This window comes from Nansenia antarctica (assembly GCF_963989245.1).
Source record: "Nansenia antarctica genome assembly, chromosome: 17".
In the NCBI taxonomy this organism is placed as follows: domain Eukaryota; kingdom Metazoa; phylum Chordata; class Actinopteri; order Argentiniformes; family Microstomatidae; genus Nansenia; species Nansenia antarctica.
The window spans coordinates 14,413,905-14,430,565 of NC_137687.1; the positions used below are offsets into that span (position 1 = coordinate 14,413,905).

Genomic DNA, 16,661 nt, shown 5'->3' on the forward strand with positions numbered 1-16,661 from the left:
CGTGGTATTGTCTCTTTTTAAGTAATTTTTTCTAAGTGGGGCAGTCCCACTCATATTATATATATTTTTTAATGACAGATATAGTAGAGATTATGACAGGAAGGATGGGTGAGAGAGAGAGGAGGGATGACATGCAGGATATGTCCATGGCTGGAATCGAACCGGGAGCCCTGCGGTACATGGTCAGCGCTTAATCCACTACGCCACCTAAGCGCCCCGGTATTGTCTCTTTTGCCAGTAGTGATGAGCACATTTCTAGAATGAGGGGTTAACATATTGTCATGGGCTTTTTTGATTAACATTGGTAATCGGAAAAGATACTTGTTCTTATGAATCAATTCTTACATATACACAAATACTCTAAATGTTTGTAGATGTAGTTTAATTAATACAAAGTTACACTCTGAAAGCAGTGGGACAACATGTTGCACATTTCTGTTGTAAATTCATTGGCACACAGTGAACTAGTCAGATTGTGGTTAGGGTTAACAAGCGAACTAGTCAGATTGTGGTTAGGGTTAACAAGGGGGTTAACATGACTGTTGGGGTTATAACACAAGGCACACTCTGAACTGACACACCGGTGGAAGGTGGAAGACTGCACAGATCCTTCTAGATGTAAATATGTTATGTATCTATGTCCTATATTACATGTCATTGTCCTGTGTTACTGCATTAAGAAATAAAGTTCCTATTTCTAAACAACGCTTGAAAACATAATTTCTGGCAAAATACGTTTTACTTTCAGTAGGTGAAACTGAATACATACATATTCCAATATTCTGAACAGCATGACCATATTTTAGATATTGCCATTGGCAGGTGAGGCAAGTTCTGCTATTTTGGCATTGAGTTTGGGATTGGTCCAGTCCTTTGTGATGTCATCCAAATGGCTGTCAAAGTCCACTAACAACGTGTGATCTCCAGAGTCCAGAATCTGACTGGCTATAGACCGGGTCTCCTCCCACTGCCGGAGCATTATCCTGGAAGACACAACAGAAACATTAAGAAACATTAAGAAACATTAAGAAACATTAGTCCTTTAGATAAGAAACATTAGTCCTTCAGATAAGAAACATTAGTCCTTCAGATAAGAAACATTAGTCCTTTAGATAAGAAACATTAGTCCTTTAGATAAGAAACATTAGTCCTTCAGTTAAGAAACATTAGTCCTTCAGCTCACTCAAAGTTTGTCATACATTTTTCTGACTTTAAGAGGTCCAATGGAGAGACAAGTCCATGCCCCAGGCCATTGGATGTGTTGATGCAGCTAAATGCCTCAATACCAAATGAATGGGAAAGTTAAGCACCAAATAAAGCCAGGGATCTAAATGGTGTTGGTATTTTAAATGGTGTTGGTATTTTAAATGGTGTTGGTATAAATGGTGTTGGTATTTTATGGTATTTTCCATTCATTTGAAATGGTGGCATATAATAGGATCTACACAACTAATGGTGTGTAACTGAGCTGAGATGGTAAACTAATAAGTAATACCACCCATGCCAGCAAACTGCTAGCTTTTCAGTAGTGGAGCTGCTTTCCTTCAGGTACTTTGGTGACGATTAGAGACTTGTGTGAGCTTGGATACAGAGGAGGCAGGTTAGAGACTTGTGTGAGCTTGGAGAGCAGCAGCGTGATGCCTGGTACAGGGGCATGGACCCAACGTGACATTAGATCACTTAAAGTCTGACAGAGCATCTGACAAACGTTGAACGTCTCATAAAAGGTATTGACTCAGATCATTGGAATTCAACCCGATGCTCTAAATGCTCTATGCAGGTGTACCAACACTCTAAATGACCTATGCAGGTGTACCAACACTCTAAATGCTCTATGCAGGTGTACCAACAGAAAAACAAACAGTTGTTAAAAATCTAGATTTTAGACAGAAGGGTATACACTACAGCATGCAGAGATGGAAGGTGTGTCAGGTCAGCTCTTACGTGTGTTTGTCTTTGAGAGTCCATCTGGTGTCTTTACGTTCATACATGACGATGGGAGGAACCCTGTAGTCAGGAGACATCTTCTCACCGTCAATCTGGAAAGGCAGAGTAGTCATCCAGTCATCCAGATACCAGACACAGACAGACACAAGACACAGACAGACAAAAGACACAGACAGATAGCAGACACAGACAGACACAAGACACAGACAGATACCAGACACAGACAGACACAGATACAGACAGCTGGAGTGGAGCTGACAACATACTAAATAAAAATGACCACAAAACATCCTTATGCATGCATGCATATATGGACACACACACACACACACACACACACACACACACACACACTACAAGAAGGAAGTAGTAGTCCATACCATTAACAATACTGCGTTGTTACACTGCTCAGCAATCTTGTCTGCTATCTTCAGAGCACCTGGAGTAGGACTAACCAGGGGAGAGAGGGGACATGTCACATGGTGTAGGGCTAACCAGGGGAGAGAGGGGACATGTCACATGGTGTAGGGCTAACCAGGGGAGAGAGGGGACATGTCACATGGTGTAGGGCTAACCAGGGGAGAGACATGTCACATGGTGTAGGACTAACCAGGGGAGAGAGGGGACATGTCACATGGTGTAGGGCTACCCAGGGGAGAGAGGGGACATGTCACATGGTGTAGGACTAACCAGGGGACAGAGGGGACATGTCACATGGTGTAGGACTAACCAGGGGAGAGAGGGGACATGTCACATGGTGTAGGGCTAACCAGGGGAGAGACATGTCACATGGTGTAGGGCTAACCAGGGGAGAGACATGTCACATGGTGTAGGGCTAACCAGGGGACAGAGGGGACATGTCACATGGTGTAGGGCTAACCAGGGGACAGAGGGGACATGTCACATGGTGTAGGGCTAACCAGGGGAGATAGGGGACATGTCACATGGTGTAGGACTAACCAGGGGAGAGAGGGGACATGTCACATGGTGTAGGACTAACCAGGGGAGAGACATGTCACATGGTGTAGGACTAACCAGGGGACAGAGGGGACATGTCACATGGTGTAGGGCTAACCAGGGGAAAGACATGTCACATGGTGTAGGGCTACCCAGGGGAGAGAGGGGACATGTCACATGGTGTAGGACTAACCAGGGGAGAGAGGGGACATGTCACATGGTGTAGGACTAACCAGGGGAGAGAGGGGACATGTCACATGGTGTAGGGCTAACCAGGGGAGAGAGGAGACATGTCACATGGTGTAGGACTAACCAGGGGACAGAGGGGACATGTCACATGGTGTAGGTAGGGCTAACCAGGGGAGAGACATGTCACATGGTGTAGGGCTAACCAGGGGAGAGACATGTCACATGGTGTAGGGCTAACCAGGGGAGAGATGAGAGACAAACACATGTTGAAGATGTTGCTGGACCACTTGTACAGGAGACCCACCTGCTGTCTGACACACAGGCGTTGGCTTGGTAGTATCCTACAATCCTCTGCTGGGTCTGTGCACACCACACATCCACCTGAAGAGAAGTGCATTGTATAGGTATGTTACAAAACATGACCAAAGGCCCCTGACTGTCTCAAGTGTTGTGCCGTCAGTGTCTCGCAGTAGCGAGTTCTAAACTTGTGATCCATCAGTCAAACAAATGTTTAGCCGGTGGAATTTTGAAGAGGAAACCGGAGTGCGACGTGACCTCGACATTACCAGAAAAAAAAAGAAAAAAAAAGATGAAGCGCAACTTCGCGAGCCTCCCAAACGACAGGGGAGAATCATCCAACGATCAAAAGTAACTTTCCATTGAAAAGAGGATATAATCTAATAAATATGTTAGTATCATCAATAATTTTGTGGGCAAACTCTCACACGAAGACCCAACAGCTGCAGCGCACTGAGTCAAGTGTCAGTATTTCATGAGTATTTACCTCAATTTGCATATTTAAATTTGTTGGTAAATAAACTTGTAATACAAAAACATGTTCTATACATGTTTGCTTTCACTATGTTAAGTTTCATTATGATAGGAGTAAAGGGAAAAAATTATCCTATTCTGGGGTGGTGTCTGACCTAAGATCACAGTTTTTAGGCCATTTACATTGAAAACACAGGGACTAAATCATTCACCTTTGACTGAACTAAGATTGGCATAACTTCCTTATTTCTTAACGGATTTGGACAATCTTGGTGTCTTTCGTTTTCTTTTTCCAAGCCCCTATTCATAGCTTTCACGTGACGTCACAGCATAGTGGAAACGCCCACCTGACGGGCAAAAGGCGTTCATACCGCACCAGGAAACACAGTAGCATTGGTAAGAAAACAATCATGCCAGATAGTTGCTGTGCAATCGGGTGTACAAACCGGCGAGGAGATAGGCAGAGACTCACCAGAGATTCATGCTTGGCCATGATAAGTGTGAGATGTGTGTTGTGTTGTGGTATGTGCTCTTGTGGACGTAACTAATGAGTGACTATACATACGCATCGCATCCAATGTCCTTCCAAACGAGCAGTCTTGCTTCGTCTCAAACACAACATGAAAGGTATGTCCAACTTGGCGAACGTTTCCCAGTGTTTCCAATTTGCGCGAGTTCCTCAACTTGCGAGAGTTTTTCAACTTAATGTGATGGCTATCATGTCTGTCAAATTAGCCATCGTCCTGGCATGAGTGGGTGTTGGTTTCAACGCACCTGTTTGTTTGTAGTTCCTCCGTTTGCAACAAAGACTCTGGACCTTTCCATGAATTGAAGTGGTCTTGTAATCCAAAGTCCAAATAAAAGTAACAAACGAAAGTAATATAATATATTATGTTAGTGTGGTGTGGTATGTACGCGTATGTAAATGTTTGTTTGTATGTGTGTCACTTCTGGGTCGGGCCTATCCCCGATCGGAATTCAAAAGCAAAGTTGTCAAACAAAATAACTTGTATCAAACCAAAACGTGTATCAAACAAAACAATACATCTTTTCTAATGTGGTGGTTTATCGTGATGGTTGAAAAACTGTGTCGCACCCTCACGTGTCAGGATCAAGCCCAAGCAAGGAGTACATTAAATCAATGAAACGAAAATATGATTGAACATGACTGACTGGTTGATATTAAACTGGTTTAAATGATTATTGACACAATTAATGTATGGATTGTCATTCGATGTTGTCTCTCTGTTTTTGTTGTAGCTAATTATGCATTCAGTATTAGATGTGTGTGCAATGTGAGATTACAAATAAATTGCACTACTCGAACCAATGATTAATTAGTCTGTTCTCATTTATGTTGACCATCGTGTAAGGGTTTGAGTCAATAACATTTCACTTGAATATGCATGCCTACACATTATTCCAAGTGCCTGTTAGCTGCGACGTTTGCAGGAAAAGTGCTATACAAATAAATGTTATTATTATATTATTATTATCGACATCGAAGCTTACACTTATTCAACGTCTATGCGTTTTACTCAAGTGGTTTTTTTCCGTCTTTTTTTTTTTAAATGTCTTTTTGTTATCAGGATATGGGCTATTGTTTAGCAGGAGTCAGCCACCTGTTTGGTGGTGGCGTTGTGTTGTGTGTAATTAACAAGCTCTAAACGGAGATAGAACCTTATCATTCTAAACGGAGATAGAACCTTATAATTCTAAGATCACGATACATAGCGACCCAGACGCACGCTGCTTTTTGGCCATGCTTCCAGGCGACTAGCCTACACGTGCTGTCGGAACCAAAAGTGACAAGTGCACTGTAGTGTTCAGGTAGTGTTCAGGTAGTCAGACGCGTCAGATGTGGCCAGGGACACGGCCCAGCTGACCGGGCCAGGAGACACTCACACACTCACACACTTTATAAAACTGACTCAACCTAAAAGGAGTTCGTTTTGTTTGGGTCTGTGTTCTTATTTAGAATATGGGACACATATTGGCTTGAGGCTCTGTTGAACCAAGCATGAAGCATCAAGAGCAAAACAACAACCTGTAGCGAATACCCTGGCAATCTAACAATTATATTAGAGTGTATAATGCATAAACTGGGCATAGTCATGGTCTTTGCTTGGCTGGCTGGCTGCATTAACCTGTTGTTGTTACTTGTATGTTCATTACGTTACTTCAAATGAATGCCCCCTAAGTCAAATCCATCAACTGAAGATAACTCGTGAGTTTAGAATGATAAGGTTCTATCTCCGTTTAGAATGATAAGGTTCTATCTCCGTTTAGAATGATAAGGTTCTATCTCCGTTTAGAATGATAAGGTTCTATCTCCGTTTAGAATGAGAAGGTTCTATCTCCGTTTAGAATGAGAAGGTTCTATCTCCGTTTAGAATGATAAGGTTCTATCTCCGTTTAGAATGAGAAGGTTCTATCTCCGTTTAGAATGATAAGGTTCTATCTCCGTTTAGAATGATAAGGTTCTATCTCCGTTTAGAATGAGAAGGTTCTATCTCCGTTTAGAATGAGAAGGTTCTATCTCCGTTTAGAATGATAAGGTTCTATCTCCGTTTAGAATGAGAAGGTTCTATCTCCGTTTAGAATGAGAAGGTTCTATCTCCGTTTAGGGTAATTCAGAGATATTGAGCGTCAAAGTTTTGACATTCCATTATGTTTTGTTAGATGGAACCTTTGTATTTTATTAACCGTTTGCGTCCACTCGCCATGTTGCGCGATGTTGCTATGATCCTTTTTGCCCGTCAGGTTGGTGGTTGCTAGGGAAGAAACCACGTGACTGAAAGCTATGAATAGGCTGGACAAAATGGTTTCAATTTTTTTGTAACATACCTACATTGTTAGTGAATAACAACAAGAAACCAACCACAAGTCCCAGGAACGTGTACTTGACCATCTCAGAGACATTATGATGGACTGAACAACAGACAATGAGGGTACCTGTGTGAGGGCCAGCTGAGTGATGGGGGACAGAGGCAGGTGAGAGTGCAGCAGGGGGACACTGTCTGTGACGCACACGGCGCCCCCTGGCGGGCCGGAGGAGAGCAGCAGGCCGTTGACACTGCACCGGGGGAACAGACAGGCGTGCAGGTACATCTTCACATAGGCCAGGCAGGACAGCTCCACCTCCCCCATCTCTGCTGGGAACACAGACACGCATCATGTTAACCATCATAAACCACTGCGACTCAACATAACAGCGGTTACCCCACCACTGTGCTTTGGGAGTTGATTGCGACTGTCATCTACTGTCATTGATCAGATGAGCCACAGCAATCCGTCTTATCACTATCGAGGTAGTCACATATTAGGTTTGAATTTCATTGATTTGAGTTTGATGGTGATCAACAAGACATGATGGATCAGCTAGCGACTCAACCCAGAACTTACCGTTAAAGGAGGATTAGCTGGGATGAGAGGTTAGAAGTGAAAGTGCTGTAAATAAACGTTAATGTTGAAGTAATACTATATCTAATAGTGCATGTTCACGATATGACTATCTACTGAGCTAAACGTTTAATCTGACAGGCGACTTGCGCTGCAAAAAACCTGCTCCGGTTTGATGGAGAGATACTTCCTGTTTACGCCCACGAACAAAAACATCTGTGTTTGGATTGGCTTACAACACGGAGCTTCTAAAAGCTCCATTGGTGTCTCATTATGTCAATCACCAGAGTCTCGCGTCTTCTTCTGTGGTGTGCTGGTCGCGTTCTGCAGAACGCATAACCGTTTCTGACCCCAGCGGCCCCCAGTGGATGGAGTCTGCAGTTATCTGTTTTAGGCTACATGCACGCAACATGATTTTTCAAGATTTTCTTTTCTTTGGGTAAAAATGTTTGTTGTAGAAAATCATTATTTATAAACAATAGACATTAGTGTCTATGTGTACAGTTATTTGCAATTTTGCATTGCATCCTAAAAGTAGTTGAAGATGAGGGACCCCAGTATTAGGGCCACCAACTGAGTTTATATATATATACTGTATACATATACTATGTGTATACAGTATAAACTATACATATATAGTTTAAAGTCAGAACTTCTGAGAAAAAAGTCTGAATTTCTGAGATAGAGTCATCATTTATGAGATTAAAGTCAGAAAAGTCTTTGACTAAAGACTTTTTTCTCCGAAATTCAGACTTTAATCTTTAAGAATATAACCCCCCCCCCCCCCCCTCAGTGGGTGGCTCTAATCCTCCTCCGTAGGGACCTACTCCAAACATCAGATATTTCTCTGGGAACCTTGAAGAGGAAGGCTTAAATAATTTGAAAATAGAGAACCTACGATGCATTATACTCAACATTTTAAGCTGTTTATTTCACAAATGGATATGTTATTATTTGTCAGACCCCTTTAATGACGCCTTGGTGTTATTATTGTATATGGAGACCGAGCGTGACCTATATGTGACCTATATGGTCGGTGCTGCTCGCTCCTGCTTCGTAGTGAGGCGCGCGCTGAGAAAGTCCGCCGAACTCTCTCAAACGAACGGGGCAAGGTTCATCTTTCAACATCGAGGATATCATAAGAACTTCGATGAGAGGATGAATGGCAACGTCGAACCCAAAGTTGAGCAGTTTAGTGACTAAACTAAGAAAGCTGCAACAAGAAGCTTATTCCCGACGAGGACCAGAACACTGTCATGGTTTAGTCTCACAAACCTCGAGAGAATCGCGGAATACTGCGAGAGCAACTACGTCCAGAGTCTAATTGTGGAGTATCGATAACTGGAATACTCGCAATAACTAGAATACTACTGGAATAATTCTACACGAAAGAGACATCTTTTCTACCACATAAGGATTTATTTGGAATTTCTACGGTCTGTACAAAATGGCGTGGCTCTCAACTACCTCCCCTCCCCCCCTCACCTTACCACAGAGAGTCCATTGTTTCACCACCCCTCCCCCTCACACCACGGTTGATGCTTATCTCTCTGTGGAAGCTATTAAAGTACCCTCCAGCCTTTACAAAAGATCTAACGAAGAAGAAACAGTTTAAGTCAGATCTCCTAAAAAGTAATCCAAACATATTATTTGCTGATCTTACGGCCACGGGTATAACTTCAAACCAAGGCCTCGTCGGCGGACATCTCCGCGGACATCTCTGCGGACATCAACAGCACAAGAACATCTTTATCCTGTCCTTAAACTAGACTAGACTAGTGTGGTGTAATAGTATTTTCATTTTTCACAGACCACAGACGATCAGGGACAGCTGAAAATCCAGTGGATGCGCGGTTCCCCAGCACCAGATGCTGTCTTGCAGTTGCTCTCCTGCAAGTGTGGTGTCATGCAAACCACCACAGTGCACATGTATCAAAAATGGCCTGAAGTGTACAAACCTGTGCAAACTACAAACCTGTGCCAACCAACACAGTGAGGAAGAGCCTGCTGCACATCTGACAGACTCAGATGTGGATGAAGATGCAGATGATGATCTGACCTGAAATACACTCCCACCTCCGCTTCATCCCATGGCGAATCATACGAAGTACCTCACCTAGCACCCATACAGGTGCTACTTCCTGTCTACAAAGAGGGCGCAATTGCAATTTACATCTGTGTCGTCAGCCGTGATGATCACCGCCTTATAGCCAGACTCTGCTGCATGGAGAGCATGCAATAGCATGCGGGTGTCAGCTTCTTCCTGAGAGGATTTGAGCTGTGTTACCTCTTTCCACTGGGTCTTGCTGATTTTGAAGCAGACTTCTTCACAGGTAACATATAGGGTCTTGTCCTGTAGTTTATTTCTGTGATTGGGTCCTTTCCATTCCTCAACTAAGAACTTGATCAGACTGGCTTTGCTGGCATGATGATGACCGATCGAGTCATTTGGAGTGAAATCGGCCGATTTAAATCGGTGGCCGATAAATCGGAGCATCCCATGTCCTGCGGATGCTGATGACCCCCCTGCTCCTGTTCCTGCTGCTGAGGTTGCTGCTGGTGGTGATACTGCTAGTGGTGGTGATGTCTCTGCCCCTGCTACCGTTGCTCCTGTCGGTCCTTATACCCACCTTATCATTGGCGACTCTATGGTCCGCAATGTTGCTGTTAAGGGAGGGGAGACGAGGTGTTTTCCTGGAGCTTTAGTGAGGGACATGACTACTATGATACCCAGTATGAATGTCAACCAGAACTTTCTGGTGCTCCATGCCGGTACCAATGATGTGCTGACCGGTACCTCTGAACTTCTAAAGAAGGATTTCGCCTACTTGCCTGAGACTGTCTCAGATCTTCATCATAATCTAGTTATCTCTGGACCCCTGCCTTGTTTCAATCGAGGAGATATGAGATACAGCTGCCTTCGCAAACTACATCTCTGGCTGAAAGGACAGTGCTGGTGGTGGGGCTTCCCATTTGTGGACAATTTTACTTTGTTTAGTACCAGACCGGATATGTTCTATAGTGATGGAATTCACCTAAATAGCTCTGGAGCCACGTTGCTATCTATGAACATTTCTGACACACTCAAATCCACTGCCTCCTACTTATCTTCTCTTTGATGCTCTCCATGTCCAAGCCCTAAATCTCCACAGTTATGTTATTCCCCCCAACCCTCCCCTCAGACTAGGCTTGGGCAGTTAAGTAGTTCTTATTACACTACTGCAGTCCCACCCCCGCTATCGCTATTGACTCCTTCATTAATTCCCTCCCGAATTACAGTGAGACACCCCCACCACTATCCTAACCGTGCTGCTGGAAATTCTTGCCTACCTACAATTCCTCTTCAGCCCTCTCAGACTTCTCATGAGTCAGACCCCCCCTCTGCCCCTCTCAATAACCCCCAATCCCTTAAGGATAGGAAAGGGTTGGGGCTGATACATTTAAATGCTAGAAGCCTTCTTCAGCATGATAAAATGGACCACCTGAGAATACTTGTTACTGAAGCAAACCCTGACATTGTGGTTATATCTGAAACATGGTTACGAAACACAGCTTGTGACTCAGCTGTGGAACTGCAACATTTTAATTTGTTTAGGGCTGACAGAATTGGAAGAGGAGGGGGTGTCACCATATATGTCAAATCAAGGTATGCTGTTTCACTAATCAAGTCAGTTACTCTTCCAAAGTCTTTTGAGTTACTTGTTTTGAAGGTTGTCCTGGGCTCCAATAGCTCAATTTATGTTGCTGGTGTTTATAGACCCCCCTCTGCAAATACTGACTCTCTTAATAGTCTTGCTGAATTGCTCTCTGCTTACTCTGATTTTGAATTGCTTGTGCTGGGTGATCTGAACCTTGACTGGTTGAGTGATAACTCTCAAGGACTCAAGGAAGTCTTTGGGAACCTGGGCTTATCCCAGCTAGTCGCAGAACCTACTAGACCTAACCCCAAAAACTATTCCAAATCCACACTCATTGACTTAATTTGTTCTAATAAACCGGACAGGATTTCTGCCTGTGGTGTTTTCGATCTGGGAATCAGTGACCATTGTCCTATTGCATGTATAAGAAAAATGAAAGTTGCTAAATCTAAGCCTCTCGCTGTATTGAGGAGAAACTTCAGACTGTTTGATGCTCAAGCTTTTTTAGATGATCTGGAAGGAACTTTACATCCAATTGCCTTAACTGAATCTGACGCTCAGGTAGCCTTACATTCATTTATCGATTGTTTTAACACAGTGGGTGTTAACACTTTTTTGGGTTGGGGAGTTCGATTTTTGCTTCTTTTGATTGTTTCAGAAACGTTGTTTAAATGTAAGGGTTGTTCAATCTCCTGTATGTATGGATATATTTGGTAATAAAAATAATTCTGATTCAGATTTTCTAATAATAATAAATGGATGAAAACAAAGTGTTTCAGTAAATCAAATCACCCTCACATTACTGTGTATTTTTTTTTAGTGTCTCTAGCTCCCTTTCGTTTTCATCTCTTTATGCTTTTAATATCTCAATATTTAATATTGAACAACAGTGATGCACTGATCAAGCGGCGTGGCCAAGAAGAAGAGAAAGCATCAGCCTCAGCACCAGCACCAGCCACAGGCCCAGTCTTCCCTGATTGACAATGGTATATTATTACACGTAATAATGACAATGTAATTGACAATGGTATATTATTACACATAGACATGCACCACTTAAGATGATTCGCATTAAGGATAGAGTTACCCCTTGGTTTTGCTCAGAATTATCTTTGTTGCTTAGGGACAGAAACCTAGCCTGGGCCCTCGCTAGGCGATCGGGAGACCCTCTTCATTGGACTACATTCAGGCAAATCAGGAATGCACTAGCGCTGTAAGAAAGGCAAAATCGAATTATTTCCTAGATCTAGTTACAAACGCGCATTCTAATCCCTCTAAATTTTGGAAAGCAGTAAACATAAACAAGAAACAATTCTCCAACTCCCTTCCCGCGCGAATTAAAATTGAAAATAACGAGATCTTTGATCAGAATGAAATCTGTCTGGCTTTTAACAGGCACTTTGCTGAGGCAGGACATCTGTTCGACAGGATTAATACTGGGTCCGATCCTGCTGCAACAGTTGCTACCCACTCTTCAGTGTTTAAACCATCTACAGCCTCTCCCCGCTCAAACTTTTCTTTTCTTCCGTTTACTCACTAGGAAGTTCTTGGGGCACTTCAGTCTATTAACCGGAAGTGTACTACTGGTGAGGATGAACTAGAGGCCTTCTTCATTAAATTAGCTGCCCCAGTTATAGTTGAACAGTTGACTTACATTTTAAACCTCACTGTTTCTGAAGGGAAACTCCCCCTTGAGTGGAAGTCCGCTAGGGTGATGCCATTACACAAAGGAGGTGACAGGGATAATGTGGACAATTACAGACCAATCTCTCGTTTATGTTGTTTAGCAAAAGTGCTGGACTGGAGTCATTAGTAAATGTCCAAGTGAAATCCTTTCTTTCTACCTTCTCTGTGCTCAGTCCATTTCAATCAGGTTTCAGGGCCCAGCATAGTACAATCTCAGCTGCCACTCTGGTTGTAAATGATATTGTTACAGCGTTGGATCAGGAAAAACATTGTGCAGCCCTGTTCATTGACCTGTCTAAGGCCTTTGATACAGTAGATCATTCTCTACTTCTGCATTGTCTAGCTAGCTTAGGCTTGGATAACACTTCTCTCAACTTTTTCCTTAATTACTTTTCTGATAGGCGCCAGTGTGTAAGTGTTGGTACTGTCCGGTCTGAGTTCCTGCCCCTTACTAAGGGTGTTCCGCAGGGTTCAATATTGGGTCCGGTTCTTTTTACAATCTATATTAACAATATTTTAACTGCTCTGGACGACTCATGTAAGGCTCACCTTTACGCGGATGATACGATAATCTATTGTACTGCGGATTCTCTTGAGTCAGCTAATCTGAAATTGCAACTAGCTTTTGATCATCTTCAAAGGGCATTTAAAGAACTTAAATTCGTTTTAAATGCTAGCAAAACAAAAGTCATGTTTTTTACTAAGTCTAGAAATATTGATGTTAATAGCTTCCAAATTTCCTTATCAAATGGCTCCATACTAGAGAGAGTCAAGGAGTATAAGTACCTTGGTTTATGGATTGATGAAAAATTTACTTTTAAACATCATGTTGATATCAATCTTCCTCCAAACTACGTCAGAAGATTGGCTTTCTCTACAGAAATCGCAGTAACTTCCCGCCGAGCTGTAGAAAGAGAGTAATTGAATCTGTTTTTATGTCTGTACTGGACTATGGAGACGTGATCTATCGTCACACGGCTGTCACTACCTTAAAGGCTCTGGATTCGGTATACCACTCTGCACTCAGATTCATCACTCAAGACAAATATAACACTCACCACTGTGTCTTATATGATAAGGTTGGCTGGACATCTCTCGCAGCCCGCCGAGATTATCACTGGTATCAATTTATATTTAAGGGGATTTCAGGCAAACTCCCCCCCTATATCACTTCCCTGTTGGACTGGAATGTTTCTTCCTATCAAACACGCTCCAGCGAGTGGTTGGTTTGTACGGTCCCTCAAATTGATTGATTGATTGAAAAACCTTTATTGTCCCCAATGGGGAAATTTAGTTGTCAAACAGCTCAGTTAGGGCAGAAAACATTCAATACAGAAAACAGAAAACATTCAATAAAATACATAAAACAGTGCAGGCTCAATAAGTAAAAAGTTCCAAAAGTTCCAGCTCCAGGTCTCCCCCACCCTGCAGGGCCTGGTTGTAGAGTCGGAGTGCAGCTGGAACAAAGGACTGTCCAAATCTTTTTGTACTTTGACGGGGGAGAACAAATCTGTGGCTGAACTTGCTCCTCGTCCCCGCCAGCTCGCAGTACATCGGGTGGGAGGGATTGGCCAGCATGGCCGCCAGTTTTTTCCCCATCCTCTGTTCTGCCACCACCTCTAGGCTGTCCAGCCCGGTCCCCACCACAGAGCTGGCCTTCTTCACCAGTTTGTTTAGCTTCGCAGCATCCCTGACACAGATGTTTCCACCCCAGCAGGCCACGGCGAAGAACAGAACGCTGGCAACCACCGACTGATAAAACATTTGCAGCAGCTTGTTGCAGACACCGAAAGACCTCAGCCTTCTCAGGAAAAACAGTCTGCTCTGCCCTTTCCTGAGAAGAGCCTCGGTGTTGTCAGTCCAGTCCAGTTTGTTATTAATTTGTACTCCCAGGTACCTGTAGGAGTCCACCCTCTCGACTTCCACCCCCTTGATGGTGATGGGGGCTGGGGTCCTTCTCTTCCTCCTAAAATCCACCACCAACTCCTTTGTTTTGCTGGTGTTAAGCAAAAGGTAGTTGGTGTCGCACCACTGCACAAAGCTCTCCACCAGGGCCCTGTACTCCTCATCCCTGTCATCTGTGATGTAACCGACGATAGAGGAGTCATCCGAAAACTTCTGCAGGTGGCACTGGTCGGAGCTAAACTGGAAGTCGGAGGTATAGAGGGTGAAGAGAAAGGGTGACAGAACAGTTCCCTGGGGGGCACCGGTGTTGCACACCACCACCTCAGACTGACAGCCCTGCAGTCTCACATACTGACGCCTGTCTGTGAGGTAGTTGTGGATCCAAGCCGTCAGGGAGTCCTCCACACACATCACTGCTAGTTTGTCAGCCAGCAGTGATGGCTTGATAGTGTTAAATGCACTGGAGAAGTCGAAGAACATGGTCCTCACCATGCTCTGTGGCCTCTCCAGGTGTGTGTAGGCCCTGTGCAGCATGTAAATGATGGCATCCTCCACCCCCATGCTCTCCTGGTATGCAAACTGCCGGGGGTCCAGGAAGTCCTTCACCTGGGGCTTAAGGTGTTGCAGCACTAGCCTCTCCAGGATCTTCATGACCTGTGGTGTCAGGGCGACAGGTCTGTAGTCGTTTGGGGTGCTGGGCCGTCCCTTCTTTGGCACTGGGACGATGCAAGAGGTCTTCCAGAGCTGTGGCACCCTCCTCAGTCTTAGAGATAGACTGAAGAGATGTTGGAATGTGTCCGCCAGCTCTCCAGCACACACCTTCAGAACCCTGGGGTTGATGTTGTCTGGACCTCTGGACTTGTTCACATTCACCCTGGAGAGCTGCCTTCTCACCTGCTCAGATGTTATAAAGCTGTGAGTACCGGTGTCTCCAGGTGTGAAGCATGCTCCCTGGCTCCTGGTGTTGGTAAGGGGAGGCAATTGCTGCTGGGGTGTGAGGGGGTCAGGGGGAGTGGGGGCTACTGTTGCCAGGGGTACATTGGAGAGGGGAGGAGAGGGTCGGGGGCTGTGGGGGGTGACAGGGGGATGGTTGGTCAAACCTGTTAAAGAAGCAGTTCAGGTCATCCGCCTGCTCTCGGGTCCCCTCCACCACAGTATGTGGCTGCTTGTGGCCCGTGATCTTCTTGAAACCCTTCCACACCTCCTTTGAGCTGTGGGCCACTAGCCCGCCCTCCAATTTCCTCCTGTATTCCTCTTTGGCTGCTCTCAGCTCCTTCTTCACCTCCTTCTGAGTGGCCCTGGCTCCCTCAGTGTCCCCTGCCTTAAACAGCCTCCTCTTCCTTTTCAGAAGGTTCTTGATGTTCCCATTTATCCACGGCTTGTTGTTAGGAAAGCACCGTACCTTTTTAATGGGGACGATGCTCTCCTCGCAGAACTTGATATAGTCTGTGACACAGTCTAGCAGACCATCTATGTCCTCCCCGTGGACTCTCTGGAACATCCCCCAGTCGGTTGTTTCAAAACACGCCCTCAGCTCCTCCTCCACGTATTCTGACCATTGCTGGACAGTCCTGGTGGTGATAGGCAGCCTTTTTATGATAGGGGTGTATGTTGGTTCCATCCAGACCATGTTGTGATCGGATGCCCCTAGTGGCGGGAGGGCAGTGGATGTGTAGGCTCCCTTCACATTGGCATAAAGTTTGTCTAGTATTTTGTTCTCCCTTGTTTTACATGTGACATACTGGGTAAAATCCGTCAATGTCTTTTCCATATTTACATGGTTGAAGTCCCCATTCACAATGATAAATGCGTTTGGGTGAGCGGTCTGTATCCCCGCGATACAGGAATGGATGACGTCATTTGCGCGCGCCCGGGTCGCGCTTGGTGGAATGTAAACAGTCACTACCACAACATGGGAAAACTCTCTCGGACAGAGATCTGGCCTCAAACCTAGCGCCAACAGTTCTATGTCTGGAGTGCAGACTTGCTCTTTGATTGTGATATGACCTGGCTTGCACCACTTGGAATTAACAAACACAGCGATCCCGCCTCCTTTGATCTTACCGCTATTTCTCGTTCTGTCCGCGCGGACCATGGTGAAACCATCTTGCTCTACCGCTCCGTCTGGTATGCCAGGATTCAGCCAGGATTCAGTCAGGAATAGCA

General features: G+C 44.6%; 1 protein-coding gene across 2 annotated transcripts; it reads right to left on the reverse strand.

The window, feature by feature from the left end:
* Positions 1-92: 92 nt before the first annotated feature.
* Positions 93-7,441, reverse strand: emc9 (ER membrane protein complex subunit 9). 2 transcript variants are annotated; one of them, XM_080547653.1, is made up of 6 exons: positions 7,270-7,441; positions 6,820-7,016; positions 3,398-3,474; positions 2,328-2,397; positions 1,945-2,039; positions 93-983 (listed from the first exon to the last, which is right to left on the reverse strand). In XM_080547653.1, exons 2-6 carry the CDS (start codon positions 7,012-7,014, stop codon positions 803-805), a joined length of 618 nt encoding a protein of 205 aa, XP_080403779.1. In that variant the 5' UTR covers positions 7,015-7,016; positions 7,270-7,441; the 3' UTR covers positions 93-802. The 2 variants fall into 2 exon arrangements, with proteins under 2 accessions (XP_080403779.1, XP_080403778.1); XM_080547652.1 differs by having other exon boundaries at positions 96-983; positions 6,820-7,019.
* Positions 7,442-16,661: the final 9,220 nt, after the last annotated feature.

Coding starts and splice junctions, on each gene's coding strand:
- emc9 (XM_080547653.1), bottom strand. CDS start 7,014: ATGGGGGAGGTGGAGCTGTCCTGCCTGGCCTATGTGAAGATGTACCTG. Junction 3,475..6,819: donor CTCAGCTGGCCCTCACACAG/GTACCCTCATTG, acceptor ACTTCTCTTCAG/GTGGATGTGTGGTGTGCACA. Junction 984..1,944: donor ACTCTCAAAGACAAACACAC/GTAAGAGCTGAC, acceptor TGTGTCTTCCAG/GATAATGCTCCGGCAGTGGG.